This window comes from Anguilla anguilla, chromosome 8, assembly GCF_013347855.1.
Source record: "Anguilla anguilla isolate fAngAng1 chromosome 8, fAngAng1.pri, whole genome shotgun sequence".
Classification (NCBI taxonomy): Eukaryota; Metazoa; Chordata; class Actinopteri; order Anguilliformes; family Anguillidae; genus Anguilla; species Anguilla anguilla.
In genome coordinates this window covers 26,557,770-26,579,485 of record NC_049208.1, presented here as the reverse complement: position 1 = coordinate 26,579,485, position 21,716 = coordinate 26,557,770, and the positions used below count along the sequence as shown (strand labels likewise).

General features: G+C 42.6%; 1 protein-coding gene across 4 annotated transcripts; it reads right to left on the bottom strand.

Annotated features, from left to right (window-relative positions):
• Positions 1-11,835: 11,835 nt before the first annotated feature.
• LOC118234159 (BSD domain-containing protein 1-like) lies at positions 11,836-21,501 on the bottom strand. 4 transcript variants are annotated; one of them, XM_035430540.1, is made up of 11 exons: positions 21,306-21,495; positions 20,513-20,567; positions 19,785-19,901; positions 19,145-19,312; positions 18,730-18,784; positions 18,179-18,294; positions 17,623-17,691; positions 17,118-17,199; positions 16,202-16,579; positions 15,411-15,511; positions 11,836-14,552 (listed from the first exon to the last, which is right to left on the bottom strand). In XM_035430540.1, the coding sequence occupies exons 1-11, from the start codon at positions 21,314-21,316 to the stop codon at positions 14,520-14,522; spliced, it is 1,185 nt and encodes a 394-aa protein (XP_035286431.1). In that variant the 5' UTR covers positions 21,317-21,495; the 3' UTR covers positions 11,836-14,519. The 4 variants fall into 4 exon arrangements, with proteins under 4 accessions (XP_035286431.1, XP_035286432.1, XP_035286433.1 ...); XM_035430541.1 differs by lacking the exon at positions 21,306-21,495 and adding an exon at positions 21,193-21,292; XM_035430542.1 differs by lacking the exon at positions 19,785-19,901 and having other exon boundaries at positions 21,306-21,501.
• Positions 21,502-21,716: the final 215 nt, after the last annotated feature.

The window sequence follows — 21,716 nt, the reverse complement described above, 5'->3', positions numbered from 1 at the left end:
AGTTATAATTCCTTTGAAGCAACGGTATTAAAATGTAAATTTAAGCTGGATTTAAAGCTCTGACTCTAGTTTTAAAATCATTACCAAGGCAACACCTAAAGTCTCTATTTACAGAGGCTCAATGCAATCCGCAGGGCGTGCTTATCTGTCAGCCATGTTTTTCCTTTTAGTTACAACTGAAGTGCAACCTTACAAGTGCCATTCGAACATAAACATGTAATCAAAAACCTTCAGTGCATGATTATGATACATAAAACAGAACAGGCTTTATATGTCTTCAATAATTTGGACAGTTCTTGTCTTTTTCTATTATTGTCTGCAGAAGGAGTGTTTTCTCTGTCACAGGTGTCTTTTCTCCAGGTCACAGGTGAAAAGCTTCCTGACGCATAAGAGCTAACTTAGCTTTCTGTTTTCTTCACTGCCCGCAGGCCGAAAGCTGAATGCGAAGGCCTTCAGTCCAGAGAGATTTATGTCCCTTCCCCACCGAGGCCGGCGAAACAGTTTCCCTGAGAACTCGCGGATCGCGCTTTTCCTTCTGTGTGGAGCGGAGCTGTGCCTGGCCTGACACGGTGAGCTAAAGCGATGAGGTAAGCACAAAGTCACCTCGTTCCAAAACCAGCCCCAAAGTGAGGTCGCACGACGTGCCCGATTCTTCCCGACGAGCGGGCCCATCGATTAATCGAGCCCTCGCCCCGGAGAAGGAGAGACGGTCGGCCGTAAAAAAAGCAGCGCGATAAAGAAGGAGGCGAAGAAGGAGACGAGTGCGGCGGGCTGGCCTGCGTTTCTGCCCCTCCACTGTCCCTTTCTATTGAGGTCACGCGGAGACGAGCCCGGGGACGGGCGGCTCTCCTCCGACCCGCTCCTCCCGCTGAGGAGCCTCCGCTCGGCGAGCCCTGCTCTTCCTGATGCGCTCTGACAGTTATTGCAGTCTGCCCTTTAGGACTGATGGTTTTTTCATCCGCCCCCGCCCCCGCCCCCCTCTTGTTCCATCCCTCACCGTGTCAGAGCTAAAGCAGATCGGGAGCGATGGAGAGACATCGGAGGTTTGGATTATTGATGCGGTTGTCGGAAAGGCTTCTCGTCAGGCTCGCTGTGGTGGCTGCGGCGTCGGTGGGGGTGGGTAGGTGAAGTTGGCGTCTCTACGAGGAGGTTCGGACCCTGCCTATGGCAATGGGTTTGGCATTCAGTATCTATTGGTCGAGCGTTTCTGTTTGTACACCTTTGGTAGGCTTTTTTTTTACTTTTTCAAACATTACACCCCCCTTTTTAAGTCATTGCTCGAAACCACGTGTGATCATGGGGTGAGGAGCCGAAGGTGGTCTTCAGTCACCAATTATAATTTTCAGACTCTTTTTCATTTTTTATATCTTTTCAACTGTTGTTTCAATTGCTAGCTTTCATTTTCCAGACTGATCCCCCTTGAAGCCTTTCTGGACATGGTGGTCGGTGGACGCCCGTGCCCCTGGCCTCTCAGAGCGAGAGCGGCGGTGTAGGAAGCCGCTCTCTGGCCTTGTGAGCGATGGCCCCTTTAGCGGGAGAGCGATTAATCAGGGTGATAGAAACTCAATGCCTTCTGAGCCCTTTTCCTGAGAGAGAGATCTGAGCAGGCCAAGTCCAGGGCATACGAGTGACCTCCTGAGGGAGTCCTGTTCCGTCGTGTTTTACATTTCCGTCTAAGTAAGTAATTAAAATGGAGCCGGTTTAATGTAAAGCAATTAAGGGATGAAGATAATGCATAGATGAATATACGTATCGAACCCTGTGAAACTTTATGGCCTGTCTCCTCTGTGATAGATTCACCTCCTTCACGTATGCATTGATGTTGGGATCGTACTGTATGTCATCCCTTATTCTCCTTTACGTACAGGTTCATGAACATTTAAAAATGTTTTTAGCAAGTGATCCAAGCTCGATGCCTTTCAGGAATAGAGAAAAAAATGATCTAATTTCATTTTTGATATATTTTCCAAATTCCTTGTGTACAATGAAATAGGTTGGACTTTGACATTGGTGGGGACACATTTGACTACAGAGTAGCACTGCCATCCACCCACTCACCCAGCATGAGCACAGGCATGCACACACCCACACACACAGTCAAGTCCAAACTTGGATTTGAACCCCTGAACTTTTGGTTCTCGATCCATTATTTAGCACCACTGCAGTCGTAACAATGGGATTGTGTGCCATCTGTGCGAACACACAGAACCAGGGAGCGGACCGTGCCATGCGGCATGGTTTTAGGACTGGATTAAAATAGCAACTTTATATAAGAAAGCCCAGACGGAAGGACACATGCACACATGAAGGGATCAGAGAAGGTGTGAATCAGTCGCTGGGTGTGTGGGGTGGATCTGAAGGTGCGGATGATGTGCTGTAGCAGCATCAGTGCATCGGCCTGATGTGTGTGCTGAAGGGTGAAGATCACATGGCTCATCTGCGGCAGTCCTGTTGCTGCAGTGTGCACATTATTATTGTTCATTTAGTTGTGTTATGTTGTGAACAATAATAATAATAATAATAATAATATCTCCAATGGGATCAGTCCACACATACCTTCACATTTTGAATGGCATTTCAGAAAGTGTTACCCTTTACCCTTCTTTTGTGTACGCTTTGCGGGGGCGGGGGGTGTTCTTATACAATGAGAATAGCACTCGCTGTACGCTGACATTCATTTAAAATATTGATAAAATATATATAAATGTAAATTTTGTACACCAATTACATTCGCATTCTGCAGTGCAATGAAGAACGAAGAGGTCGACATGTGGTTCTTTATATTCCCTACAGAGATTCCATCTATTAGATGTAATTACTTTTCTTCTCTTCAGCTGCCCCAGACTTACCTTGATCAAGGGTGAAACACTTTGTTGAGGAATCCCATTATTGGACATTTTTATTTTGTAAAGTCCTGCAACACCCAGCAATTTATTTGCAAGCGGAGAGTTCATTTTATTTGTCATCTTGTTTCCTCCTGTTGGCCTGCGGATTCAATAAAGCTGTCAGCAGATGTAATTACAGCAGATCTCTACTAGTGTCTGTGAATCATGATGATCAGAATGAGCTATTGATTAAAATAGCCTACAAAAGAACAAGCACACCAAATTGTTATGGAAACAACACTGTGACACAAGAAAGATCAATAAATAAAAATTCACTGTGGAAGCCAAAATTAAACCAGCCACGTATTGTACACAAGTTTGTACGGAAATCCCTGTTAACTTCCTGCTTCTCCTTACCCACATATCTACAATGATGCGCTTGGATTGGGGAAGAAATCAAAGAACAGGAGCTCAAGAGTAAATGGTGTGTAGCTGTGCCCAATTAAACAACCACGAGTCTTTTGTTTAGGAACAGTCACCCCACACTGCAGGAAATAAAAATAGGAAGAACATAGCTTCATTTTCTTTGAGCTATTCCCCTGTATCACATGAAAGCAGAATGTGTCCAAGGTGATAGAATAACAGGACAGACACATTGACCCATTATCCTCTTTTGTCATCTGTTTCATATTTTGTTATTATTTTGTTACCCAGTGAAACCAGAGATGAGGAAGGGGGTTTTAGTGACCCCGTTCCACCCAGCCCACACCCCCCCCCCCCCCCAACACAAATGATCAGCTGCATCAGATCATTGTGGATCAGCTGTTGTCATGGTGACGGTTAAATCTCTGCTCGGGTTGCCAGAGCAACTGCTCAGGAGAGTTGCGCTGGTTCTGCAGGCACCTGGAAGGCCTGTCAGTGGCAGAAAGAAAATCGAAATGGCAGGCTGATTAAATGGTGACAGGCTGCATGGAAACAGGCATCCTGTGGCTCTCTCTGCATCCTCCCTCCCTCTCCCTCTCCCTCTCTCTCTCTCCCTCTCGATCCACATAGCCGCTTGTGCTGCATGATGGTACCAGGGTAAAAAAACCGTGCAAGCTTTTCCTTACATATGACCAGTGAGAAAGAAGACTCATTAGTAGAGAGAGCGAGAGAGATAGCGGGGGGGAGTTTGAGGATGGAGTCACCTCTGGGCCTGACACATACACCAGTCGCACCAGACATTATCGCCCTATCTCCTCGTCTCACCGTTGCCATGGCAATGTAGCTTGTCATCAAGAGTGATTGGATGCTGAAGGGGTAGGCATACTTTCCAATCAAACCAGTTACTACCCCAGGGCTCTTTGTCTTACACCAAGAGAGGGAGAGAGGTGCAGACATCTCTCCCATTTAAAAGCTGAAGTGAAAGAATCAAGGAACAAATTAAATTTTTCCATTAAACAATGACCATTACCACTAGAAAAGTAATGCTTGCTTTGAGAGATAAAATTCAGCTTCTGGTGGAGAAGCAGACAAAGTGCATTTTATGGGGAATGTACAGTATATATCACGATTTTCCTCTGCCAAATTAAATCACAACAAACTCAGGAGATTGTGTAGGAAAAGGCAGATGTTACATTTTTTCTGCTGTGAATGCCACACATAACAGTGCCACAACCCACATCACATGGGGGTGATGTATATGTAAATATTTACTCCCCCCATTCCAGCTGTCTACTACACTGATAACCAACTGTCACTGAAGGCAAACATACTGTTTGCAAGGGAGGCAAAGGGCATTATTATACTGAGCTAACTTGTGTTCTTGCCACGGTGGCACAGGAATGTTAAAAGAATGTTATGTGTCAGCCATGGTAGCGTTGACTGGCAAGTGCAACAAGGGGTAATTATTTCTGAAGGATGAGGACTGTGACATGTTTTGTGAGGGTGGCATTGTCAGAAACAGGCTCCTGTAACGCCTGAAGACACTGGAGATGCTGTGTAGGGATGATTTGCCATGCCAGTGAAAGAGGAGGGTGTCAATGATATTTCAGCCTTCACAAACGATAGACCATTTCTGAGAATTCCCACCAAGCGTGGTGGAGGCGAAGGCAATTTGTACGCAGCACATCAAACGAAGTGACGCAAAGAGGGTGAGAGGCAAAAAAAGAATCCCGGTTTCCATGGCAACCAGACTAAATCCCATTCAGAGCATTGGTCTCGGTATTTGCAGGTACTCCGCTTTACCTGCACATGAAAATCCACTAACATTCAGTCCTGAGGGGAAAGGGGGGCAGGGAGCACACACACACACACACACGCACATGCACACGCACACACACACACATATACACACTCACACTCACACAAGTGGTGAGATCCACAGGCATTGGTCAGTGCTGTCAAGGTAGATTTTCCCTCTGAAACACACCAGCAAATGAGAGGAGGCGAACTCAGATGTGCAACTGTTCATTCAGCCAGGAGCGTAGTTCAGTGCCAACAGTGATTTAAAACACCGACCCAATCACAGTGACAGACTGCCCACAGTTATACTCTACAGTCCACAGGGTCAAGGATTGGTCAGCCTCCACACCTCCCCTCCCCAGACACGGGAGCACCGGACCCATCCGCCATGTTCCCTGCCCTATATTTCATATTTAATCTGCCCACGGCAGGATTTCTTATTCTATTCCCAGTAATCTTGTGGAGACAGATGGTGTTCTTGCTGACACGACTGGTGGCCCTGTTCTGGATTCTGACAGTAGGACAATAGTTATATCACTTTGAGGTCCTAAAACTTAAGCTTATTCGTTAATCAGACCCCATTCCGACCCCATTCCCTTGCTTTTGTTCCTCACCATACCCTCCTCTTCTCTCCATCCCTCCCTCCTTCACCATCCCTGGATTATTTTCTCTATGAATTCTTAAAGAGTTTCAGTTTGGAAGGGAGAAGGTAGTTTAAGTACATTACATCGTTAAGGGACAGCTAACATATGACACCTAATGCACAATGTTACAGTGAATCTTGCATCTCCCACAGGTCAGTTTAATGCCCGTAAATACACCTGTGACTCATGTCTGTCCGAGCCTGGCTGGCAAAAAGATGTGTGATAAGATTAAAAAAATCTGAAAATCTAAATACAAAACAATATAAAAGATTTGCAAAAACTTGACTTCAAGTGCACCTCATGTAGCATTTACAACAACCTAATAACCTCTGTACAATGTGTCATAATGTTTGTTACATGCTATGTCATTACTAATGTAATTAATGTAATGTAATGTTGGTGTGTGATTATGACAAGGCCATCATGTACAGCTTTTAAAAGCATTATGAATGCTTCATTAGAACTACTTTGGAAGATCATATGAGTAAAGTACCATGAGTAATATATATACATTATTGCTACATGATACTGCTTTCCACAAGCCCCATAATTATTAGTTTTACAGCTCATTTTACTTTGCTGCCAGTTGAATTACTGCAGTTGCTCTCTCATGATCCCTTTGGCTGCTCTCTCATCTAGCCATACTCCCCACCCCTCAGCCCCACCATAAAAGAACAAAGACATTTTTAAAAGCCAGGGCGGCCTGGAGAAAAGACACTAACTGGTGACTTGTTAAAAACTTTCCTTAAGCTTTAACAAGCACCACATAGCACATCATGCATTGACATTGCTCTAAAAGACATTCAGCAATTGGCTGAAATGGAAGTCAGACAGAGGGGGCAATAAATTGTGCAGAGCTCGGATTGGTTGATTAGTCTCTCTTGATTCTTCACGATATTGGCCTATCGTAATAATTTCAGGGCTGTAATTTTGACACCTCGGTTTTTTAAAATGGTGATGCTAAATGCTCATGACATTTCTAGGTTAAAATCCACATCTTTGACTTATCTCAAATTACTCTCCCATGAGTCATGGGTCCATAATGAGTTTGGGCTTTTACTGCATCAGAGTGCTCATCGCCCCCATGTCTGACTTGAGAATCTCAAACTTTTACTCCTGAAACTGACCTCAGAAAAAAAAGGGGAAAAAATCATTTTTATTTTATGCAACCAGCCAGATAATAGAATCCTCAAAGTGTGGTTTGGGGTGTGAGAGAGGGGGGGCGCAGCACTGCGGATGAGAGGGGGTCACCGTAGGGAAGGAGAGGTCTTTGACGTGACCTGTAATGGCTCATTGCAGGTTGGCTCCACGCAATCTGAGGGAGGAAAACAAAAAATCAAAGAACATTGGGAAAAGCTGATGTGCAACACATAATGGTGCCCGGAAGTGCACAGGCCATGTGCACGGGCATTGAACAGCACTCTGTGCTGGGAGAGGGTTTGGGGATTGTTATTTGACTAAGTTGCAGCATATCAGAGTTTTTTTGTGCTAAAATATGAAGACTTCAAAGTAGCTGTCACTGCTAAATCGCTAGGATGTTCATCACTGGTGGGCTTTTAATGTTAACATGTGGGTCTCTTCTTTCACCCACAGTCACTTCCCTGCATGTGAGACTCAGACATTCCATTGGGGGCCCCTCCAAGCATCCCTTTTGTGCCTTTTGAAAGTAACTAAAGTTACAGGTCCCCAGCTTTGCATGCTGGGAGCCTGCTCTCATTAAAGTGAGGGAGGATTATGACCTCATGCCCAGAAATACAGTGGCACATCACATTCCCTGTAACGTGACACTCGTTTTTAGGGGAGTGCTTGAGTATGTTGGGGTGTGATGTATATGTGTGTGTGTGGTGGAGGGGGGCCTTTTAAGAGTGAAGAGTACAGCTACTAAAATGGAGGGGTGCATGGCAGAGAGAAGATGGGGTTTTATGAAGAGACTGATACGTTTTCAGCCCTCTATCTCAATCAGTCAAGACCTCAAGGCTTCAAACCGGCTGTATAGACACAACAGAAGTTATCCTGCATTGCCAATACATTCTAGAATGTAAATATATAAAATATCTCCTCACTCTCTTCCCTCTTTTCCCTCCCACATCCTCTGAATGAACTGTTCACTAGGACCAATTAAAACTTGGCACAGAATTATGTGCACAGCACTGGGGGCACTCGTCTGCCCTGGTGGGGCAGTGTGCAGCTGTTCACCCAACTCTCCAGCTGTGGATGAGTCTTCCTCCGTCTCACGCGTCAAACAATAGTGCACTTCCGACCACCTGCTTGGAACCGGAGTGTGTGTGTGTGTGTGTGTGTGTGTGTGAGAGAGAGAGAGAGAGAGAGAGAGAGAGAAATTTGATTATTTCTTATTTTGCTATGTTGTAAAACCAAATATAAGTCATGTATAAAAGATATTAGAGGAGTCACCTCAAGGCGATGATACCACATATTCACATGGGGAAACAACATCTGAAGGGATTATGTGATGTGGAATCCCGCTCCAAAACACAGAAACAGAAATTCAGTCTCCAATAGGAGGGTTCTGTCCATTGAGTACCCAGCCTGGGTGCAGATTGATGCCCAGAAACCTGTTTTACAGGAGTGGTTACATGAACAGCAGCATACAGCATGAATCGCTTGCCTATTGATTTTATTTCTATTATTCTTTTTCCTTATTATGTTGGTTATGTTTATCAGGAAATCAGTTAACTTCTATTGACATTTTCAAATTAAATATTGAGCACGTCACAGAACGACAGAAGAACTAGCCAGGAATAACTTCTATTTCTTTGGAACCACCAGGGGAGATGTGCACCTTTATCGAGAGGCAGGTCATGAGCTCTGTTGCATTACACTTTCAATCGTCTCCAGGAATCCCACGACCGCTAAGCTCTAGGCTGTTCATTGGTGAGATGGTTGAGGGAGGAGCTCTTGGAATGGGCTACTGTCATTGCTCTGTGGCCTGGGAAAATTGAAGGAACAGAAAAGGGGCTGAAGATTTAAATGCAGTGTCACTCTGACGAGGTGCCAAATGTGCAAAATGCTCGAATGATAACAGTGGATGTGAAATGTGCCCTCCCATGAAATTAAGTCAAAAAATCTTTGGAAAAAAAATAGGACCATTGCTGAACACATTTTATATGCCATACAGAATGTGACCAAAGTGAAAAGGGCTTTGTACTGGAACATGGATTATTAAACTGGTTAATTACATAAAATGGTTTAGTCCCATTGCTTACCTAAATTAAATTGGCATTCTGATGGGAATATTCTTGCCTCTGCAATAGGTGAAGCATTGTTGCATATTGGTACACAGTCTATGACTTTCTAACCAAAAATCCATTGGTACTAGGACAAACTACTGCAATTCATGTTGGCAGTAAGAGATTCTAAAATAAGCATGAGACAGCCCTCACAAACAGAACATAACTGTGGCACAGCTTTCATTTTTAATGTTAACGCTTCATTGCCTATTGCAGTATTTATTTTGCCCCTGATTCCAGAAGTGGGCTTTCAAATGGAGGGCATTGGAGAATACTCTGATTATTTAATCAGGAAAGGGAATGATGTGATGATATCATTATGAACAAACGGACATGTGTGGACACAAAACACGCTACGAATAAAGTGAAATGATTCATAAACACACGCACTCACACATGCACGCACACAGAGACACATACACACACGCACATACCCACGCATGCACACACGCATGCACACACACAAGCACAGACCCAGTTTTGCCCTGCATGAGCTTCCATGACGCTTCCATGTCTCTTTGCTGAATAGGGTTGTCGAAGATGGATCATTAAAAGGAGAAAAATCTGTTTCCCTCGGGTTCTCCCTCCGACAACGGCAACACCTCAGCACCTCACTCACTCGGCCCCTCACCCCTACCCCTGCAAAGGAGGAACACTTCTACAGTTGATGACCAATTAATTCTCACCCTAATAAAGGAAAAAACCACCAAACACCTGTCCAAAAGATCAGAAACCCTCTTCAGAGGCAGATGTGGATGTGTCAGTGACTAATGTCTCCTGAAAACTTCATGAACAGAACTACACAGGCTACACTGGCTACACTGCAAGATAGTCAGCCGCAAAAACAGGATGGCCAGGTTAGTTTGCTAATAAGTATCTAAAAGAGCCTGCAGAGTTCTGGAAAAAGGTCTTGGGGACAGATGAGACCAAGATTCACTTGTATCAGTGTGATGGCAAGAGCAAAGTGTAAAGGCTAAAAGGAACTGCCCATTGTCCAAAGACTGATCAAAATTAGACTGAAAATGTGTTTCGTATGCTTAAAAGAAAACTTATGGCAACTAGCCCCCGAAACAAGCAGGAGTTGAATATGGCTGCAATACAGGCCTGGCAGAGCATCACCTGTGAAGATACTCAGCACCTGATAATGTCTATTGGTCACAGATTTATGTGTGTGTGTGTATATATACATATATGGTTCTTCCTGTCTATAGCATTCTGAGTGCTCCTGGTTTACCCTGTGGGAGCAAAGCAACAGCCTCTGCCTCTTTCTTCTCCCTTATTGGAAGAGAAAAAACACTAATACACACGCCCACACACACACACACACTCACACATATACAAACACACACCACTGCAGGTGCATCCACCATGACCTACATCAGCTGAACACGTAACAGCTCGCAGTAACATCCACTCTGGTGCAAACATGAATAATTCACCAGAACACATGCGGGGGAAAAAAGAAAAGAAAAAAAAAAAGAAAAATCCGTGGGAAGCAAAACCGGGTATTTTACACTATATTCATTTCTGCCTAACAATGAAATGAACCACATTCCTCACACCTGTAGCTCTGTGAAAATTCTACACTACGTACAATCTGATATGTACTGCATCAGCAACGAGGGCTACCATGAAGCACTCTCTTCTCCCATGAAGAATGGCCATTTTCTTATTCGTGGTAGGGGTAAAGAAAATGGACAGAGGCAGCATCTTGGCCACCGCGGAGACGGTCGTAACGGGCGGCTGACACGGCGAAGCCGAGAGACGCAGAACCCTGGGAAAAGCAGACGGTCGTTTCTTTACTAAATGTCGCGCGCGATCATAAACGAGGGCGGTAGCGACAGCAACATTTCTAGTCAAGCGTGACTAGCATGGAAAAAGGATGCTGCCGCCGCCACGGCCTCGCGGGGTGCCGAGGAGGGGCCGGGCCTGGTGGAGTGGACCGGTGGCGCCACCTGGTGTTCATAAGTGGGAGGACACGCTGAAAAATACATCGGTTCGTCTAGCGCGAACGCACGGCGCACATACCAATCACTTCAGCGCGCGCAGACATCTTCTGTACGCCGGCTGCATGCCAAGCAGGACCATCACAGAGAAATAAACCCAAGTCCTTCATTTAAGAGAGCCTCGCAGCACAGAGCACTCAGAAACTGCTCAAAATGTCTGAGCATCGCAATCAGTCGCATGTGGTCATAGAACAATGCTGAATGGAAATCTCTGCACAATGACTCATTACAAAAGGCCAATGAGCAATTTGGTAGGAAAATAATGCTTCTGCTCTGGAATATCACCGCTCCATGTGAAAATGAATTTTCTCAACTCTACACCGGCCAGGTTGCTTTTATATAACATTTTATATTTGCCTACAAGGCACAAGGCAGGTACAGCAGACATGCTGAATACTGATGGCAAGAGACGGCAGTATTATCTGTGTAGTTGTGTATTGTCTTTGTGTAACATCAAAAACATGCATTTGACGGATTCTCTTAAAGGCTCAGACCATTCATTTTTTGTGTACCAGGATTTCATATGATTTGTGTACATTCGTATCAAAAATTGGTCCACACTGGTGCTGACAGAAAGTTCCTCGGCTTGTATCGACACTATTATTGTAACCCAAGCCACAGAATTCAATTGTGTATATTTCCAGTTTGATCTCGTCACCATTAACGTAAAGTTGATTTTATCAAGAGCCTATTTAATAATTTAGCCTGTCTGACAATTTACTTCCTAAATAAATCAATGCTAACTGTTATTAATTGACAGTATGAACTACTCAAAGTACAAAAAATAATAATTTAAGAAATTTATGACTTTTTAACTCCAGAGGGAAACCCAGCTGTGTAACAAACGAATTCAGTCTTCAGTTATTCAACAAAAAGCCGACTCACAGTGTGCATGGATTTGGTTTTAATGATAATGATCATTAGGAAAATAGAGAGATACTTATAAAAACAGCTTTAAGCCACTTAATCTTAAAAGTGCATTATGCAAGTGGACATACGTATAAACAACATACTTTAATACACACACAACACAAGACATGCAAGTTACATACAATCACCTGAAACTAACACTGATGCTGTACTAGCAAGCAGCAAAAAGAGAGAGAAGAAAAAACAGAGAAACACACAGGTATCCCATGCAATTGCTTTGGAGTGCTAATATACTATGTATAAATTATAACAGTAGAAATTAAGCAGCCCTTTAAATATTAGCTCATTGGTTGCATTCAACTGTGAGTGGATTTACCATCACATTTATTATATTACATTTTTTAAATCATATTTCATTATATTATCTATATTTGAACAATATCATTTATTTTTAGTGAGGGCTAAGCTTAGAATGAAATGTATGAATAAAATAAATATTCAATTTGCTTAAATCCATTAATAAGTGAAAGAAAACACACCACAGCAGCTAGACTCTATGACCCCCACACCCCATTGTCTCAATCGTTAATTCTCTGCAACTTGAATAATCCAGGCTTAATCCATGGTTATTACAATATGAACACACAAACAGTGTGGAAAAAAAAGTTCAACAGGACTGTCCAGCTGCCGCCTGTGCATTACAAAAGTGACTGAAATTGTAAGATGTAACTAAGAAACATCTGCTTGCAATAATTTAGTACTACCTTTTCAGGCTAAACCAGGAAAGAGAAACAGACTACACTCAATATAGATTTTCCCACCACCTTATCACAAACTAGTTAGTAGTTAGGCGGTTGATAATCAGCCTCCAAGTTCCAGACACTAACTAGCATTAGCAGGCATTAGCTAACAAATTCTGCACAGGTGTCCATGTCTGAAAATATTATCATCATTTCTAGATAAAAATTTCCATGTTAAAATAAAAGGTAAATGTTTCCATATTACTCCCAAGTTAAAACGGGACCCTTTCTGAGGTAATATGACCCAAACGCACCCTGGCAGAATGGCCTGGTAAATGAAAGGAATGTCACATGACACTGTCTTGGCATCACTCCGCTGCCTCAACAGCACAGAACAGAGGCATACAAGCCATTCTTATAATGTACGCCAGTGCAATATAATTTTAAAAAAATTACTAACATGGAGTAGTACGATGTGCCCTTAGACTGGACTCTATCCAGCATAATTACATCCCATAATAACTTGCTTGTCCATACATTATTATGCTACAAGTTATGGACATATAGCAGATCATTATGACACAGGACAAAACAATGTTATTTCAACAAACAGAAGACCATGTTCTTGATAGGTAAAGAAAAAACACAGCAACAAATCAAACTGCTTGATACATCATTCATCACCATACTGAGATTTAGACTATTAACTGCAATCTGCAGCTTAAGCATTAGAGACAGTAATGGAGGTTATTTATATTTAATGATTTGCCTACACAAGCTGTATTGCTATTTTAATTATTTTTCAGTTATATTCAACAATATTTCAAGGATAAAATCCACACGAATCAATGATTTATATACCAAATATTGTTCCCTTATTGAGAGTTCAATTTAGATTTAAGTGCAGCAATCTTAAGTGACAGTTTAAATGGCTATAATTCCATTAGCAATGCTGGCCTCTACGCTACTGAATATGCAATGCAAAATTATTTTCTGCAATCAAAGATCCACCACTTCAGAGAAAACATTTGCACATTGATTTCCATTACCAATGGGTCGTTCAAATTAACTCCTGCCATGGAGTGAAGAGAATCATGCCATGGACAACCTTGCGATCCGCCCTCTAATATGAAAACATAAGGAGTAACATGACAGCTACAAAGATACAGTATATTATGCGGAGCCAATGCAAGGTATTTAAAAAGCTAGGAAAGATGTACTGCTGTAATGTTGCCAAACTTCTTAAATTGCAATTGGTTGCACAATACTGCTAAACACATTTTCATAAAGTTATTGAAATATGCGGCATATTCAAAGTGCTGACAAGAGCATTATTCACCTCCAATTAAAAATAATGGGCTTGCCAGTACTTTTCATTTTAATTACTTGCCTTTCTCAAGACTGAATCAGACAGCACATTGCAATTTTTGTACTGTAGAAATTAAGCATTTAATGAGGACAGCAACCACCCAAAAGTCAAGGACACTAATGGACCTGCCAGGTTGCAGGTAATTATTTGAATACAATTTCATTTTAAATAGAATTTACTAATATTTCAACCAGCCGATCAACTCATCACCCACAGATGGTTCACATTAGTAGCCTCATTTACGGCTGACAACTACCGTTTCCTGGAGCTCTCGGCTGAGTTCACCTCAGCTCCCAAACGGAAACGCAGCCAGCGTATTCCAACGGGCTGTTCCCGTTATCACCATGACAACAATGATTAGCGCCTGGAGCAGGAGATGCGGGATGACAGCTCTGCAGCCCCTCCCTCCTGCCCAGCAGCGATCCCAAGTTATTCCCCTGGACTAGTGGGGCAGGTGACATATAGAGAAATGGCCCGAATCGTTCCGGTGGTCCACGCTTTCCTGTGCACATAAGAGAGAAGCCGGTACGGGGAGCTACATCTTCAGCCTGCTTTATCTTCAGCCTGCTTTACCCGGGAGAGACCCCACGGTCCTCAGTCCCAGTTCTCCCAGTCTTCATCATCCAGCTGAAAGCACAAACAACAGAAAAACACCCAGTAGAGCACACGCAATGAATCCAAAAAATGACATCACATTACATTACAGACTTTTATTAGATGCTCTTATCCAAAGCGACTTACACAACTTTTACATAGCATTTACATTGCATCCATTTATACAGCTGGATACATACTGAAGCAATGCAGGTTAAGTACCTTGCTCAAGGGTACAACGGCAGTGTCCTACCCGGGAATCAAATTACTCTACGCTGCCGCCCAAAACCTGAGCATACAACTGATCGACTGCCACATAAGTACTCCAACGGAGAAAAAACACAGGAATAACAAATGATCAAGGTGCCTTCCTATTCGCACTGCTGCCAGCCGCTGCAGTGCAAAAGACACAAACGTAACCATGAACTAGGACTGTGATAGATTCTGTTTCCTCTGTTACTGTCCACAGGCACTTGGGCCGTTAGTTGGATACTGCTGTTGTTGACCTGAGCGAGCCTATATACACTGATCTAGTAAAAAGCAAGCAAGCAAAAAAAAAAAAAAAAAAAAAGGTGTCATTGAAAGCAAATGTAATAGACAATATAACACATTTGGAAAATGACATCTCATTTGTGAATGATGGCAGTGTAAGTGATAAAATGAGAAATAGAGTAAACATGAGTGTGAAGTGATAGTACAGCGATGTTGCTTAAGGAAACTAATCAACGCAGTGATATTTGCACATTGGGTGTTACAGCACCTCTGTTGAAATCTCAAGATGAATTCTCACAAGAGAAAACAAACTAAAAGTGCAACTTTAATTCAGTGCAATCCTAACAACTGTTCTTCCGACGTTTGCGACAGAAATGCTTGGCCGCGTGGGGGACTCACCTCTCCATCCGTGTTCATCGAGAGCGCCAATTTGACTTCCTCTTCTGTCATGTCCAGGTCGAAATCCTTCTCCCAGTCCTCACTGACGTCTGTACTACACCCTTCAGCCAGAGACACACGGACAGTTCAGAGGGGCATGGTCTAAGCTTCGGCATAGAATACTTTTGCAATATGGAACTGCAATGAGAGTACTGTGACTTGCTGCATTTAAAATGTCTTGTATTGTGTGCAAAGTTTACACACATCTGCGAGGTCTTGCATCATAAATTGTCACAAAAGATCCCCACAAGAACAGTGTCAGTAACCAGTAAACAGCTGAGAAACCATCATTCCATTGAGCAAGGTACTTCACCTGAATGGCTTCAGTAAATAGCCAGTAGCATGAATTTGTACAAAACGTTTGTAGTGCAAGTGTTCAGAAGTGCCCTCGATTAGTGTTCAGAAGTGTCCAACATTCAGAAGTTCCGCAAGACTTTAATAACACTCAAAAGGAAATAATAAGCTCAAATAAATTGGAACTTGACTTTGGCAAGTTGTTAAGAATGTGGAAAGATGAAAAAAATTGCAAACATGAACCATTTTCTGAAATCATTTGTTCACAGCTACAACCAGAAACGTTTGTAATTTTTACAGAAGGAGCGTGGAGGGGGCTAATGATGCTAGATGAGGCCTGTAAAATGTTCAGTAAACTTACTGAAGAAACCGGCTATAGTAATGGTAACTTCTGTAAGTAGATATGATGGCTGCTGTGAATGTACATTACCTGCCTGGCTGTGGCACAAGATACTCACCTTCCTTGCCACTGATAGAGGGGCTGGACTTCCCACTGTCAGAGTTGAGCTCGTAAACCCTCAGGTCATGTGATCCTTCCCCTCCCAGATTCTCAGTCTTTGTAGCGGATGCTAGCTCTACCTCCTCCAGGCTGGACTCCCCTGTCACTGTGGGGTCCCGGTCCGGACCTGGCTCCTCAAGACTGGCCTCCGTGAGCCTCTGGGCCAGCTCCTCGTCAGCAGGGACCCGTCCGAACCCGAGCCTCTCTGACAACATCAGGGGCCCCGGCGCCAGGGTCAGAACAGGCGGGGCTGCGGCAGCGGCGACCGGAGGAAAGCACGATGCCTCCTGGGACTTCAAGCCCAAGCCGGATGAGAAAGTGGCCACCATGAACTCACCTGAGGCCAGACGGGGAGAATAAGAACAGCAGCCTGCACTTCAGTATAACGAGCCCGAGGAAATGTAAAATGTAAATGTAAAACATTCACCCGCGTGGAGAACAGCACAAGAGGGAGAAAAGAACCCCTCGCAAGAAGACGAATGAAACATTCATCCTCCTTGTCTGTTTGTAATCTCAGACAGCAGGGATTTCAACGGCACACTGTATTCACTATCCGGGACTTCAATGGGTTGTATTCTTGCATACTATTCATTTTATGCAGTTGGATATTTATAGCAGCAATTAAGGTTCAGTACCTCCCTCAAAGGTGCAAAAGCAGAGCAAGGTTACAATTACAAGCTCAGCTCCTTCAGCACAACACTGTATTTCCAGGTATAGTTCTGTATTGCATAAAATGCCGTTTCATTTGCTGCTAGAGCTGAGGGCTCTGCCTTTTCCCAAACAGCTGCTGAGGTGACATCAGGTCTCCGGGGCATGCTGGGTATGAGGAATCTGCTAAGCTGCGCATCGCTTTAAAGGGAAACTCGGAGGCGCACCTTCCTCTTCCTCCCAGTCCAGCCCCTCTGAGTCAGTGCTCTTCTCCGCTCTCTGTTTCAGCGCCACTCTCCTGGTCTCCTCCTGCGTGACAAATAGAATGACGTTCAGTCCAGCGCACGGCATCCACATCTGCACACAAACGTGCTGCTTCCTTAGTCAGCCGCTCGCTGAATTTTTTAATTAATTTAGTTTTTACCCCACATTTTTCACTGTAATTTAGAATGCTCAATTGTTTAAATAATTAAAAATGCACAATTATTAAAAACAAAACATCAGTAGTTAAATGGTCGTAGTTTAAGCACTGCGAGGTCAATTCAGTAGTCTGACTGAAATGGGGATTTTTTTCAAAACACAGAAAGCTCCTCATATTGACCACTAGGTAGTGCAAGAAACATAGAAAAAACAAATTGGAAGCAACTGGCAACACTTACAAATCACCAGTAAATTGTGAAATCATCAGGTCCAACCTAAAGATCCAAACACCACACAGCACTTATTATTTACCTGATCTAGCTGAAATACTTTGTAAAAGTACCGCTGCCAGAATTCAAAGTGAGAAACCTCTGCAGGGACCTGTAACACACAGTCAGTCATGTTTTTCACAGGATTACCTATTTTCAGTGCTTTGACACAAAGATGAACTGAGCACATGGAACTTACAGATAGTTACACAAAGGTCTCTGAAAGTGGGTATGTGGCTAAAGTCCTTATCTGAGGGGTTAAGTTTTACCCAAGGAGGTCTCAACCAACTAAGCCACCCCCCCAAAAAAGGTAATTTAGTACAGGAAATTTTATTTGAGGCCAGGAACAAATGACCAACGTGGCAAAAAGCTGACAGGATTCAAATCACAGGAGTAATAGGTAATAATTCCAATTACAGGACATCCTTGGGTAAAACTAATCCCATCATATTAGGGTTTAAGAATAAAATTTGAGTTTGATTTCCCAACTTTAAAGAAGACAGCTAGACATGCACTATCCTAAGACATAATAATGAATAAAACCTGCCTGTCAGGCAAATATAACAGTTAAGCAAATAACAAAACATGAGGGACCGCACCATTTTGGCGTAGAGGGCACGTATGGAGGGGCTGCTGACCAGAAGTTCAGATATCTCCCCTTTCATCTCCTCCAGACTGAAGCTGGAGAGCCAGCCTTCAAACTGCTCTGGAGGTCCTGAGGAGCACATACACAAACACACAAGCTGTAATGTGCCAGAATCTGACTTCAGGAGACATCTCTGCACTGCAAGTTGTGTTGCTATGGTGTTAGTCAAGTATTGCCTTAAAAAATGCAAATATACAATTGTCTGTCTTATTATTTTAACCTATTCAACTTAATATCAGTTTTAATCAGTTAATCTGACTGGTCTAAGTTTTAGGAAGGCATGTTAATACAAGAACAGAATATCTGGGAATTGACAGCATCATAATAATGAGATTCTGGGATCTAATTTAGCCTTGAAGACGGCAAAGTGGCCAAATTTGAAGCAGCCAAAAATCTAACTCAATAACAACAGTGATTAGTTCTCGGGAAGAGCAATAAAAGAGACAATTACGAAAAGCAGCACGGTTTTGTGATGCATACTGGCAAACAGAAAGAGGTACTTGCCATCTGGCTCACTGCAGTAAGTGGCCGGGTCAACTTGCAGGCTGTAGAGACGGGCCTATATAGACAGAAATGATAGCCCAAAAGTAGTAAGGCGACTTTACTGCATTTTAAGCAAATCACATATGGAGCAACATAATTTACATGTAGAACCAACAGGCATCATTGAACTGTGGTATACAGTACTACACAAGAGACGTCTTCTTTACACAAAACCGCATACCGCTAAGATAAGCAACTTAGACTGGTATAATTCTAATTGAGTCATTTGGTTACAATCCATAGACGTCTAATGGACCAATAGCTGATGACGGATGATAATAATTGCATGGTAATAATTTAACGGGACAGAAATAATGACAAACTATGTTGTAAAACGAATTCTCTTTAACTTTAAAAACTGTAAAGCGGGGCTTACCTTGGTGCTGTCATACACCTCTGTGGTCCCCTCCGGGGTCGCCACCAGTGTGATGACATTACAGTCGATGGTTTTGTCCGGTGGGGGAACCAAGGTGTCTGTTATCACCCCCAAAATATTGGAAAGGCTTTTCTTAACTTTATCTGTTGTATCTGAGGATCCTTCCACCTGCAGAAATTAAGGGTGGGGTGGCAGGAAGAAGGCACATATGACCTCCACAGAACTAATTTTGGTTTACATGTCTTAGGCTACATTCAGTTTAACAGGTTACCAGTTTGTGTTAACATGTATGTATGAAAATCACATTCGGATGATAGTTTGTATTTATTAAACTGGAGTGTGCTTTATCTTCAATTCTGTATCACATTTCAGATAGCAACACATAAGACGCTAATTTAAAAAATAAAATAAACTTTTTTTTGTTAATTTCAGCATGTGTCAGACTAAATATTAAGAACTTTAAGAGGGTAACATCAGCATCATAAATAATAACTTGAGAACAAATGCCACTGTAGTATGCCTGAACCTGTATCTACATTTGTCTCGCTGTGTCAGAGAGCAAATTTAATAGCACAGTCCTCCCACGATCGATAATTCATTGCTATGCTTCGAATCAATAGTGCAGATTTGAGCCACTTACTGCTAGTTTGTCCCGCACAGCGATGGCTGTGGCAGCGATGCTGCATGCCGTGTCGTGTTGCACTACGTTGGAGAACTCAGTCAGGTCACGTTTTATGAACTCATAGGCTTCTGCCGACTAGGACATTAAAGTTAGGTTATATTCAGAATAAGCCTACTGCAGAGACATTTCATTTACTTAAGTTGCATTCACCGTCCTGTTCCTTCGTGATTAAAAATCATGAAGGAACAAAATCCGTAGACCTAACTGTAAGAGAAGCAGCTGAATTTTAAAAAGATATGGCAGCAATCCGATTGAACGATTTCTCCTGTTTATTATTATTTTATTTTTATTTATTTATTTTTTATTTTATTTTTTATTTATTTGGGGTGGGGGCTGGCTACGAAAAAACCTCTCGGTCTGATTTACATTAATGCTTCTCTTTAAAGACTTGTTGTTCAAATCCCAGAACAAAATCTGCAGTCCCTGATCGCTCATTATACCCGTAATGGGCCAATTTCTTAAATGCCATACCTACTTTCCAGCTAGGATCTAAAAAGAAACCGTGGGGTCTTTCCGGTGCAATTATTTTTGTTAAGAAGAACCCAATTCAATTTACATTTGTTAATTAAAATGGCTCTCCCAATACTAAGAATTCAGAGTGAAACACCATATTTCTTTACAAGCAAACTGCAAGCTAGGAGGAAACTTGTATACGGTAATCAACTGCTATTGTCAACAAAGCCTACCTTATCTTTGACAGCCTGGAAACTTTGCTGCAACCAGCCCCCCCACCAACCGTCGCTAAAAACATGAAATAACAACGGGAATATGTGTCACAATTAAAAGTGTCAAATTATCTAATTAAATTGATAGTAACCATCCGAAATAAAGGCAAGATACATTGAAAATTTAGAAATCTGGGCAGAATACGAATTTTAATTTCCACATTATCTGCTGGTCGTACGTCGCATTTTCTTCTATTGTTTGTGTTCGCCAGCAAGTGCATTCATCAGTCAGTTGCGTTTTCAAGCGCACAACTCACTCATAATTCAGGCATGCTGCGTTAAATAACCTACATAGCCACGGCTTGCTGCCATCCGTTATCTACGACGGATAGTACAGCGAGTTATGACATAAGAAATTGCTCTTGAAACATTTCAAATTGTTTAGCTAAGCTTGCTAAATTAGGCCGCTAATTGGGTAGTTAAGTCATTTTGCAGCACATTATTTTAATAATATCAAGAATAACTTTTATCTGGATTTTATTATCTGGCGAATGATACAGTAGCTGCCTAGCTAGCAGTACAGCCAAGCGGGTAGTTTCTGCAGTGGCTCGCTGCACAGTTGTTCTAGTTAGCTAGCTAGCTAACGTTAAGTTCGCTAACTACAATTGGCTAAAGTAACGTTAGCAAACTCACGCACTTACTTTCGATCCATTCAGTGCATTCATTTAAGACAAAAACGAACTAAGTGCGACTTAATCACTTAAGTGAATAAGCCAATCGAGTACTACCGTTTGGCTTATAACATTAGACTCACCCTTCAGCCATCTTCACTGCATGACATCATCGTCAACACAACACTGAACTCTGACCCCACCATCAGAACGAAATCGAAAGAGAGGTATCTACAGAATTCGCTGCCGTTTCATGCCTGTATTATGCATATTCCTAAAATCAAGATGCACGAGTTTGCTTTAAATCACTCTTTTCCACTGCAGTGTGTGAGATGGAGGTAAAGTGGCATTCCTGCTGAGCAACGAAAGCATTGGTTGTGTCTAGGGAAGCTAAGTGGAAAGATAATTCAATTGCAGTGCATTCGGTAAGACATTACATTACATTTATTTAAGACATAGGGGGTGGATTAGGTGGCCAGATTTGGAGAGCTGGCTTTGAGGGAATTTTACCAGGACATTGAGGATATCACCCCTACTCTTCTGAAAAGAGCCAT

What these genes read in the sequence shown, in the direction of transcription:
- LOC118234159 (XM_035430540.1), bottom strand. An exon ending in TTACTGCAGTGAGCCAGATG is followed by an intron (nt 18,295 to 18,729) that starts GCAAGTACCTCT and finishes TGTGCTCCTCAG; the next exon opens with GACCTCCAGAGCAGTTTGAA. An exon ending in GGACTGGGAGGAAGAGGAAG is followed by an intron (nt 16,580 to 17,117) that starts GTGCGCCTCCGA and finishes GTCTGGCCTCAG; the next exon opens with GTGAGTTCATGGTGGCCACT.